The sequence below is a fragment of the Acyrthosiphon pisum genome, chromosome X (genome assembly GCF_005508785.2).
Source record: "Acyrthosiphon pisum isolate AL4f chromosome X, pea_aphid_22Mar2018_4r6ur, whole genome shotgun sequence".
NCBI classification, from domain to species: domain Eukaryota; kingdom Metazoa; phylum Arthropoda; class Insecta; order Hemiptera; family Aphididae; genus Acyrthosiphon; species Acyrthosiphon pisum.
The window spans coordinates 9,620,192-9,633,636 of record NC_042493.1 but is presented as its reverse complement, the minus strand read 5'-3'; the positions used below and the strand labels follow the sequence as shown (position 1 = coordinate 9,633,636).

The 13,445-nt window shown below is 26.9% G+C and overlaps 1 protein-coding gene across 1 annotated transcript; it reads left to right on the top strand.

Moving 5' to 3' along the window:
• The first annotated feature begins 195 nt into the window (after positions 1-195).
• LOC100163076 lies at positions 196-9,343 on the top strand. The gene is made up of 3 exons (XM_001951557.5): positions 196-1,111; positions 6,022-6,153; positions 8,784-9,343. Exons 1-3 carry the CDS (start codon positions 809-811, stop codon positions 8,868-8,870), a joined length of 522 nt encoding a protein of 173 aa, XP_001951592.1. The 5' UTR covers positions 196-808; the 3' UTR covers positions 8,871-9,343.
• Positions 9,344-13,445: the final 4,102 nt, after the last annotated feature.

The window sequence follows — 13,445 nt, the reverse complement described above, 5'->3', positions numbered from 1 at the left end:
ACGACTACCTATAAGGTAATCGTCCGTATCACACCTATTTCATCACGGATTTTTTTATTATCTAAATGACTATTTATTAGTTTATTACATTATATACACCCGTACATATTATAAGTTATAAACATGGTAAACACTTAGGTACCTATATAATATGCATATTAGATAATAATGTTATTATTATTAGATCGCATTTCGCGTCGTTCGAAAGTCTTAATCGGCAAAAAATTCGGACGAGTGCAGCCTAGAATACCGGAAAACAATAATTCGGATGTCATTATTTTTAGGTGTGGGAACCAATTCGGATGCAGCCAATAATATATCATTATTATTATCATGTCGTTTATAATATATATGCGAAGCAGTTTTGTCTTTGACGCGGTGAAATCGATCGTCAAACCGCCGACGACAGTTATTCTGTATACCGCAGTTATAACAGCCGAAGTAGTAGTACTATGGTAGTAGTAGTAGAAGCAGTACTGTTACACTCTACTTTCACTGGCGCAACACCAAAACGGGTATAACGACGATAGCTTTCGACCGATCGTCCGCGACTCGGGCCAGTGTGATAAACTCGCGAGCGGGCACGTCGCAAATACATATTTTTTTTCCTTGATATTCGCGCGGGCAACGTTTTCCCATCGCGTCTTCGTCGTTGGAAAAATCGAATCGGAACACGTCCGCATAACCCATATACCTACCACGGTCCATAACGTCAAAAACCGCGGTGACCGGAAGTCGCCGATTTCAATAGTATTATTGTACGCAGTGCGAAAACCACAGACTGAAGCAGATCTCCACCACCGGCGTCATGAATACGACCACTGCGACCTTCGTCTGGATTGCCCTGTATTGCTGCTGCTGCTCGTCGTTCGCCATTCCGGTGCCCGACCGACGACTTCGGCAGACCGACCGCGTCACCTCCGATCCTGTGGCGCCCGACCACGCCGCTGCCGATGCGTCCGACCAACCATTCGATCCGACGCTGGACGCCTTAGCGGACGCCAAGTACGACGAACCCGCCGCCGACAACGAGAACAAAAACGGCGGAACCGAGGATAGGGAGAAGCGACAGTTGTCCTTCGTCCAGGGCAAGCTGTTGAATTTTTTGAAAGTACGGCACGCGTGTGATATTATTATTATTATTATTATTATTATTGCTATCATAATCATCGAACGGCATGGGTGAATGGGTGATGATGGGTTCTTACGACTCGAGTTTTGATTGGACGCGCGTGATTTACCCGATCCCGATGTACCGATAATACGTGTACATATTTAGGTATTTATGCCATTACAGGCATACGTCATATTATTATTATAATTATTGCAATTTAATAATTATTACGTGTTTCCGACCGCGCGAACCACTTTCCTCTCTATAATATAATTTTTTTTCTCATCGTATATCCTGTAGCTGGACAGCGATTACGACTGTTTGAAGGGGAGGGGGTGTGGTCATACATTAATTGAACCGATTACATAGCAAACATTTGTCTACGCAACCAGTGCGTATAAACGTGGAGGGGATACGGTTGTAGAAGGGAAGTGGTTCAAGTCCACAACATCCGACTATGAACATATTATTTAATAACATAATAATAATCTACCTAGGCTAACAGCCATAGGTTATACAGTGAACGTCACGTTTCTGTTTTGATTTCGACATTTTGACCCATTCCCGATACTTTATTATGACGTACCTATATAGTAAAGTGTAATGCTATATATTAAGTAGATTTTTAATAATTATTGTCACGATCTAATTACTAGTTTGTAACAAAATCAAAATGAAAATAGTGATGCGATTATATTCGAACCATCTACCTAAATAATACCGTGACTACAGCTTTTTTGATACATATTTGAAATCTACCTATTATACGTACATATTATACGTATGGTTTATAGTGCAACAGTTGATTTTTTCGCGACAGTTTAAAATATTTTAATCACATGCACGAAGACAATAATAATTGACAACTACAGATTTGTTACCGCTATCCCATAATATTATACATAACACATTGATACATATATATATATATAACACATACTTGAATTATTGTCATGGTTTAATAGAAATACAGGGTTTATCATGAATGCAGATTCTGACTAAATTACGTACAGTTTTGGGTAACATTTTTATGAGTGACATTTTATATTATGTTGTTGTGCACTATAGGTAAAAAGGATCAGTGTCCTTATTCATTTATATATTTGAAGTTTGAACATTATATGTCCCTGGGTTACACTTGAATACTCGTATTAAAATATATTGGTAAATTATAGTATAGTTATTATTTGAAATTTCTTAGCAGCAATAATAATTGTATAATCACCGCATCGATAGTTAGTTGTAGATAACTAAAGTAAAACTAAATTCTTCAGAAATGTCTATCTCAATCTGCATTCAGTTTAAAATCTATATTTTATAGGATTAGGTAACAAATAATATGTGCTTTTTTTAGTGATTTGGCTGAAAACACATTATTATTGTAAAACTAATATTATACACAACTGGCGTTTCACGCCACATTTCAAAACAGTCGAGTATAGATATATTTTACTTTCTATACGGCATTGAAACCTTCTATAATTATTTATATGTTATCAGCAATCATCTGATTTTCGATATAAATTGTATACTTTTTTATCACACGTGTTTTAACATTTATATAATATATATTTATATGGCCCCTCGATAAACTGACAGACGATGGAAATAAAATACCCAAGTGAGGTGTATATTTATAACTACTTTGCACACCTCCGTGGAAGCGTTTGAATCACATTAACACATTTTTGTTTAATTTTTATCATATTAATCATAATTCATAAGTACTAGACTATCATATAAATGTATAATATTACTTACAAATTTATAATTATTTTTAACATTCTATTACTAATATAAATTATACTCATATATTCAAGCCTTGGCAAGTTAATGATAACTTTTATTTGAGTTAAGTTAAGTTGACAGAAAACATTTTAAAATGTATAAAGTTAATAGTTATCCTAATTTTTTTTTAACTTAGTTAAGTAAAAAATTATAATAAAGAAACTTACAATACATTTATTAACTTAACTTGAGTTAATATTATTATTTTTTTTAATTAATAAATAGCCAGTAATATGGTTTAAAATAATAATAAATAAATGTTTATGCAATACGTATCATCAATAATAATTTTATTACATTAATTATTTAATTACTTATAAATTAACTGAACTTAGATTTGATTAAAAATAACAAGTTATTTATTAAGTTTATATCAACAAAAATCAATGGAGTTCAAAATTAAGTTAATGAATATTAAATAGTAAAAAGTTAAGTTCAAAAGTTAAAATTAACTTAACTTTAAGTTCTTAATTCGTTTATGCCCAGGCTTGCAAATTATATTATTATAAAATACACTATAATATACGAATAATGTACGTATCGATATGCCACAGATACTTAAGACTTAATTCTAAAAAAACGACTTAGGTAAGCACTTCATATTTTGATAAAATATGTTTACTTATTTTCATAATATCCAGTGCCACCGATGAATGGTTTCTTCCATAGTAAGTTTTACTTGTGTATATTTTACCCTTTTCACATTTAATTGTTCTCTTTAGAATGCATTGTAAATAATAACATCATATGGGGGGGGATGCATTTATCAAGAATTTTGGCACCACTAAAATAATATTCACTTGATCAAGTACACTGATAAATTACCAGGTGTTGGTATGACCACGAGGTTTATATGACGTATAATTTCATTATTTCCTATTGGTTTTTAAAATATGTAGGCATAATATTTTTCTATAATAACCTATAATAACCTATAAACACATATTCACATAATATGACATACACCTATAATATATTATGTCTCCGATAGATAATATACAAATTAATACTGTAATAGGCAAATCATATAGTGTTGTAGTTACGTAACAAATGTTTACAATGGCATAAATAATAATAACTGTGTATAATATACCTAAGTGTATAATATCATAATTATTATGTTTGTATTTGCTGAAGTGTCTATATCAACTTTCTCGCGCAGAAACTAGTAAACGCGTACTGCGCAATTATATAACAAAAACAATAATACATATTGCATTTGCAGAAAAATTAAAAATATTATAAAAACAACATAATATAATATGACAAAAGTACTTAATTTTATGCGATACTGGAACAACTAAAAACTATCATGATATAAATCAGTATTTTTTTTAATAAATTGGTTATAGTAATATTGTTTTCACTATTATATTCATGTAACACGTTTCTCTAGTTATTTTTATGTTGTAATACGCAGCGAGTAGGTAAATAGTAAATACAATTTGTTATTATACAGATTGTTCCGATGAATAACAGACATTGGTTGATGTGCACAAAACTTGTTGCGAATTCACATATTTTTAATACATAATTCATAAATCTATTTTTAATAGTAGGTACCTAAATTTTATCTTTTATAGTAGAACACGAAAATGTTTCAATTAAATTATGTTACGTAATTAGTAATTACTTCTTTTAATGCAATCATTTTGGACTAACTTTTGTACATTTATGATCGTAGTGATTTGATTGCTATCAACTGAATATTTATATTTGCACTATATAGTTATTTCGTTATAATCTATAAATACTCACACTCTATAGGTATTTAATTAAAAATGTATAGTTATAAATTAATATTCATTTTTAAAACTGAAAGATAACTTCACTGAGAGTGCTGTATAAAATAATACGTTAATCATATTATTATAGACAGTATAAAAATTATCACAGTTACTCATCTTCGAAAAATGTTTCCTTCAGTATACCACCGTAAATACACACTGTAATTAATACAAAAATAAAATAAGTGAAGAAAAAATAAGATAAAAATAAAAATATACACCAGTACTTATAATAATAATAATAATAATAATATCAACAATAATTAAATATTATAATAATTATGATTAACGATTAAATTAAGCAATAAATTATATGTACCTGTGTAAGACTTTCAAAATATAATTACCTACTTATCTGTATAATATGTAGTAATGTACATAACATAATATACATATTACATAACTACATAAATATTTACTATACTAACTATAATATTTCTTGATTTATTGAGTCAACCATCGAGAATTAATTATAATATTATCTCTAGAAGAAGTTTTACCCATATTATGTATATAATTCCTTATCAAATTTAATATATTTATATACGTCACGTGTGTAAAACGAAGTAGGTAATGCTGTCGTTGTACTTCACTATTACTATAAAATCAAAACCGTGATAGGTACCAAACGGCAACCAAATATATATTTAAAAAATGATTTCAAATATATTATATAATATAAAACTCGATTTTAAGTATTGTGTTTATCAGACTATTATTAGGTACTGATGATAATGTATACCTTTAGCTATAATTGCCAAAGAACGGCACATAGTTTTGTGTGCTCGATTAATAAGCACATAATTAGTAATAATCGTCGACACTATTGTAAACCATTTGTGAAGGGCAGATTGCTCAGATTATAAACGGAGATAATAAAATGAAGGTCCCACAAATAAAAAAAAAATAATCGTAATACTTACCAGGTGATTGATAAATGTAATATAAAAATATAATATTATAATTAGTCTAATTGCCATAATATAATATTTTTTATTATTATTTAGATACTTATTTTAATTCATACTATTTTGGTTTATTTTCTATCCGAATTGGAATGGAGGCACTTTGTCATTTAAATTTTAAACGTTAGGTATAGGTACATGACTCATAATTAGGTAGTGCTAGTTAGGGTTTTTATGACTTTTACATATTTTTTTCCTTTTAGTAGTACACACTAAAGACCAAATCATTTATACGTATAATATAAAAAATGTATGCACGTTTTTGAATTTTTAAATATTTTTAGCTATAAATTCATTATTTTTGTTTTTTATGTAACTAACATCCTATTCCTCTATTCACGAGTCTTTCTATAATATTATGTTATAGCCGTTACCGGTGGTCGATGTGACTAAAGAAGATGAGAAATATGGCAACGACGGTGATAAGTTTAACAGAATCGGAAGAGGTATTATCGGCGGCGTGGAATCCGTGTCCAATATGCTGACCTCGGCGCTTTCGGTAAATACGACTTGTGACCTTGTACTCTTAAGAAAGATATACGTTATCCGTTTAAAAGCGTTTAAAATTTTAATATATTGATTTAATTTAATTGGAAATATTTGAGAAGAAAGATACACACGATAATATGTAAATATAAAAAACTTCAATATATATCTAGTCAAGTTGTCGTCTTTTTTTGATTTCACTTAAAATTAATTGGCTTGTTTGATTTTAGTATACATTATAGATACACGTTTTTAATTGTGAAATAAAAAAATCTTGAAAATGTGTTTGACATAATATTATCGTATGGATTTCTAATGCCTTTGACCGATCGATTCCAAACAAAAGTTATTCAATTAACACTCAGCCTTAAGACGTGTCTATCGCGTGAATATTATTATTTTCCTCGGCAATGACCATTTTTTATAGCACGTTTTTCTTTAAATATGATTTTTGAACATTAAAACAGTATACTGTAGAATGGTAATTGTTCGTGTTATTTAAACACCCAACAAATAGTTCAATTATTCATTAATTTGATCTTGGGCTTTTATTTTAAATATTTTTGGGAGTAAAAGCTTAATGCTATTAAATAAAACATTCCAGTAAAATGTTGTTTAAAACGTGTAGGTACGCAAATGTATGCAGTTAAAAATATTTTTTTAACCAGCCTAATAAATCGCTTATTTGTGGTTCCTTATAAGAATAACTAAAATAAATATTATCTAAAATCAGTTAGTTTTCAAAAAATGATTTAGAAAATTAGATATTCTTGCCTGGGGATAAACACGATGGAATGACTCATTGGAGGTTACCCATAACACTTATAATTTCGATATGGATCAATGAATTGGATTTAATAGTATATATATAATATGATAAAGTTTTATACACCTAATTATGAAGTAGTAATAACATAAATTATTTTAAAACTATTGAAGAGATTTTCTTTAAAATAACTATCGACGAGGAGTAAGATTTCTCATTAATATTTGGTTTCATGAAATTGGTTTTCATAATATTTTAAGATGATAACCTTAAAAAAAAAAAATATGAACGTAACAAAATCACTTTTTCTTCGTATCTAACAAACAGAAAGGACTACCTACCTACTGTCTATTGTTACTTTTTTCCAATAATTTACCCTTCCATTTTAAAAAAAATATATATAATATAGCGAGTGTAATACCACGATTTCAATAGCACCAAGTGTGGTGGTTTATGCATTTCGTAATTTACTAATAAAGGTGATTTATGCTTGAAAGTAATGGTGTATTTTATAATTTGAAAAAAGATAATAATATGACTTTCATAAATTAAATTTAGGTCAAGATTAGTTGATTAATTTACCACATGTCAAATTTGATGTTCCATCACTTGTATATTATGTTCTATAACATTCAATATTGTAAATAATTTACAACTGTAGCATAACTGGCATTAGTATTTTTAATGATTACTTATTTTTAACATACATTTTCTGATATTTAAACTAAGACACATATTGTCAATATTGGGCTTGGCTAAGAAAAATCCAATACATTTATCTATGTACAACTCATGTGCCTGCTATACCTGCTATCTATAATATAATATAATAACATCTAAATAAATTCTTAATTAATCTTATACACAATATCTGTGTAATATGACGTATAAAATAGATTATACACAGTATCAATTAAATATAATATATTTAATACAGAACTTCTGATTACATTTTTTGAAATTATAAAAACCATAATAAATTCCAAGAAAAAAATTTTCCAATAAACTGGACAGTCTTTAGCGTTGTTGATCCGCCATGGCACCAACAGTAATATTACAATAATAATTATTCCTATTTTAATTTCGTTTTTATTTATTTTATTACATGGTTTTGAACCTGAATAATTTATTAATAGGTTTCAGATTTAATACATGTGATTTGACATTTTTTAATTTATAGTAGGTACCTACTCTTATTAGAATATTATTTGTACTCTTAAATTTTACTGATAGAAAATTTTATAATCATTTTTATTATTATTACAAAATGTAAATTTTTATCATTGTTGTAGCGATAATTTTTATCAATATTAAATTATATTCAAGAATTATCTCCATTCACCCCTTAGACAAAGAATGCAAAATATAACTAACCAAAAACGTCAATACAAAGTTACATAAAATGATATAAAATCAATAAGTATTCGGCTTTTTGTTAATTTTGGTGTTTTGTAAAAAAAATGTTTTTGTGTTCTATGGGTTTTGATTGTTGGGCTTTTGTTAAATCGGGTACAGGGCACTAGCTATTTCATACTTTAAATTATAGTTAAATACATACATAAGTAATAATTATAATTTATAATACAATATTCACATGTCTGACTGTCTATTATTATAATATATAATATTTATATATATATATTTATTTACCTTATTTTTTTAAATGGTTAGTATTTTGAATTTGTCATTGTTTATTATTTTGGAGTGTCTAAAATACCAATGCAAAGTGATCTCTTTACTACACTTTGTAAAATACTTTCCCTTTTTATATACTGTATTAGGTACTTATTACTACATTTTCAAAAAAATTAAATATGCAATAATCTACAACCTAAATATTTATTAAATTTAATATTTGATACTTTTTTCATTTTCAGTTTCCAGTGGATACCGCGAAAAAATTATCCAGGTCAGCTACTGAAATATTAAACAATTTAGGTGGAAGATTAATAGGACTACAATGATAACGTAAATCTGTTATAAACAGTATCTATACAATAAATGTGTAATGTTGTATTTAGTTTTAACTCTTAAGATGTGTTATGACTTGTGTATTAAACAATTTTTAAATGTTTAAAACAAATTAATATTCACCATATATAGAAATTAGACATAGTAATTATTAAGATAAATGATTTTTGAAAATAGAGATTAATGTTGTTTAGCAATCCATGATATAGTTTTTGTACATACCTTTTTTATTTTTATTAATTTTATTTTACAGATATTTAGGAAAATATTTCATATAATATTTTGTAATCCACTTCGTTTAAAAAATAAAAATAAACTTAATAGTTATAATCTATGTATTTTTTCAATACAATCTGCTTTATAAAAATTGTATAATATTATTATAGTACTTAACACTTCTTTTAATACCAGATGTTTAAGTCAAAATTTGTCTTGTATTGGAAATAAATTATTAAATTTAGAGAAACGTTGAATATTATAAGTATTAAGCCCATTTGCATATTAAGAATTGAGATTTATATTTTCAAGTAAAGTCTTTCATCGTGAAATCGGTTATTTTTCCTATTAATTTGGCTGAGTTATGAAAACTTTAAAAAATATTCATGCGTACATTTTATAGGCTGGTACATAGTTACTTACTTTTTAGTGCTTATTTTGATATTTTGTGACAAATCGTGGGTACTTTGATAAATGTATTGATAAAATGTTTGACCCCCATTGTAGGAAGAGTGCTTAAGTTCCTACATGCGGGACATGGCATGCCACACCGTACACATGTCATATGTGCAACTGTGAAAGTTCCCAAATAAGTAACTACACTTATAGATACCTATGTTAGTTCATACAACATTAAGATTTAAAATGTCAGTTATTACACAAATTCATACAAATGTCCTTCGCATTTTTAAAAGACTGATCACAGAAAACTTATTGGTAATTATTATATATTTTTGTGGTTGAAATTTGTTTGTTTTTATGTGCGTAATTTTAGCTGAAATTATAAATTAAATATGTATACTTACCTATTGCATGAATAAATGTTTTGTATTTTGTTATACATCAATTAATATACTAAAAATAAAAATATATTAACGTCTGAAGAAAATAAATAAAAAAGATATTACATCAAAAAATTAACAGTGATTTTTAGCACGGCTGAACAAAACTATAACACAGTAACTACACTTTGTAGAATTGTTCAGGAGAGCCATTTTACGAAGTGTTCACAGGCCTAACCATATTATAAGCTCGCGCGGTTATTTGCTTGTAAATCGATGAATAATCATCGGAATCCAAAGAAAATAATATGGTTAAATTCAGCGTAACTATATGTCAATGAGGATACAAAAAAGTCGATTTTGATAAGAACGTTTGTTACTGTGTTTTAGTTTTGGTCAGCCGAGCAATATAATAGCTTTTTTTCCAAAGACTTTGATTAGGACTAATTTGCCATAGTGACAATTGTTTTGTTTTTTAATTTTTATCAGTAAAAATATTATTGGTAGCAGATATTTTTTTTCTATCTTGTGTAAATTGAAAATACCAACTCATGTTTTGGAGTTGGCTATAATGTTGTACGTGTTTTATACTATGTAGTAACCCACAGAATCACAACCTTAGTTTGAATAGAGCGCATTATTTAGTTTTACCTTTTATCTCCTGTGTATTAACTTATAATGTCCCCCATTGTCAAGGTGAATTAAGTGGAAACTTATGGTATTAAAATGTAATGCAAAGTGTAACTATTTATATTTACACAACAAATATTACGGTTTAAACAATAACAGATTTTTATTTTATTCCTGAAGTGTTTTATAATATGTATGTTGTTTAAAGATTTATTATGATTTTACTTTTTAACAATAAAAATGGGAAAGCGTTTCATTAATAAATTGTTTTCACTAAATATATACACATTTTGATGCCTATATATACTACAAATATGTTTCCCAATAAGTTCGACTTTTTGACAGTTTATACTTTAAAGTGAATGTTTTAGCTGAAGGTATAACAATATTTATTATTAATTATTATACATATTGAACCTATTTATGGCACTAGTCTACAAAAAAATATAATATATCCGGAGCCTTATATTAAATTTTCACGCTATTTGGCCCAATAAATAAAATTTTATTAACATTTATAGAAAGAAAAACTAATAAAATTGAAAATTGAATATCCATAAACAGCTCAAAATATGTCAAAATATTTTGAAAATTTAATCGTGTATAAAAAATGGTATTAATAATATATATTCAGTGAAACTTACATGTAGAAAAAAAAACTAAACAATTTGAAATTTTCCATAAACAGCTCAAAATGAGTCAATGTTTTCAAAATTTTACAGTGGATAGAAAATGGAAATATAAATATTCAGTGAAATTTTCATTTATCTACAATAATTTGTTTTTTAATCACAATAAAATAAGAAAATTGATACATGAGAAATCGAGTGAATATCAAATGTTGTAAAAATATGAATTTCAAACGCTCATAAAAATTTAATTTGACTTTCTTGCAGATATTTTGTTTTTGATAAAGGTAAACAAACTTATGAGGAATCTTGTATTATATTTTAAAATCTTAGATTTAAAAAGAAACATTTTTTATGAATGTATAGCTTAAAATAATTTGCACATTTTCGTTATTTTCACGTATTTTGTCAATATTTGAACTTTAAAAGCTTATAAAAAAAAAAAAATGTGTCGATAGATTTTTTAATATTTTCAAATATCATACTAATGATATATTAGTAGTCTTGTATTAAATTAAAATCTGTATTTATGTAGATACCTATTAAATTGTATACTGAATAATAATTAATAAATAATAATAATAAATAATAATAACATTATTATAAATTAAAATAATAATTATTTACACATGACAGATTAAATGGATTGACCATGTTGTATTGTTGTCGCTATACCGTGCTATGTATTTAACTTCTGAAGAGGTAATTGAGAAGTTGAGACAAAAACCTAGGAAATTGGATATTGTTCTATGATAAAAATAAATCTTTGTTGAACAACATAATATTTTGATGCATTGATGAATGTATGTAATTTAATGTTTGTAATGTAATTTATTTCAGAATACGTTTGAGCACAGATACGATATTATGTCCTTTTTTCAATATGGATCTTATTATGTTTTTTTAAATTTGATGGACGTTTAAACGCTTTATTACATATTCTACATACATATGGCCTTTCTTCGGTATATGCAACTTTATGACTCATTAATTCTGAGTAAGTTTTAAACATTTTATCACATAAATCACATGTATATAACTTTTCTTCGCTATGTACAACTTTATGTCTTAATAAAATTGAGGGTTGTCTAAACGTTTTATCACATGCACCGCATTTGTATGGTTTTTCTCCCGTATGTATCATACCATGCGTTTTTAAATTTCTTAAATGTTTAAACGTGTTATCACATAAATCACATACATATGGCCTTTCTTCGCTATGTATAACTTTATGATGCTTTAAATACGATGATTTTTTAAACATTTGATCACATGCATCACATTTATATGGCCTTTCTTCACTATGTATAATTAAATGATTTTTTAAATTTGATAAGGCATTAAACGTTTTTTTACAGATATAACATTCATAACATTTATTTTTTCCAGAATGACATAATGAGATTTGACTTCTCACATTTAAATTTGATCTATTGTCTAAATCTACACTTCTAATGAATTCGGAAGTATAGCTGTCAGTAGTAACCGATGTAGCAAATTGATATGCATCGACATAATCTTTTTCTATTTTTATTACCTTACCGGATGAGCTGAAGATATCTTCAGGCTGACTAACAGTTCTACAAAAAAAAAAATCTAAAATTATTTCCTAAATTAAATAAAGTACAATACTAAAAAATAATAAAAAATTAAATTAATTTTATTTTGCTCGCAGAACACACATGTGGTCTAAACATTTTTTTGAACTATTTTTTATAATTATTTAATAGATACCTACTACATTCATTTAAATGAAATATTTATTGTTATAATAATTTTATAGGCAAGGCGTTGTATATTTGAAAATTATATCCACCTTTATAAATTATACTTCATATTTAAACACATTCAATCCTTTTTTTAACAATTAGTTCACTTAGGTCCGTTTACTAGTTACCATTGAATTTGCCATTTGGGGTTTTGTTTATATTAACATATACAATTTGAAAACAGTTTATAAAGCCCAAGATACTATTGACTGTCATGTAATGGAAATTATCTAAAATATTAAAACGCATACAGTCAGAACGTCTAAACTCGGTAACACTTTTTCATTTAAATTGAACTAGAGAATCATAAGAGCAATTATTAATAAACAGACAAGGAAAAACAAATTAAATTTATCGTGAATCAAATCTAATCACTTATATATAATATTATAAAATAAAATATATAATATATAATTCAAAATCTTAGTGATTACTGCTTAGTGATACTTTTTAGACATAACGAAACTGGACGTTATATCAAAATAAGTTATACACAAAAAAAATAAAATAAAAATAAATTCATAATATTTTTAGTAGTATAC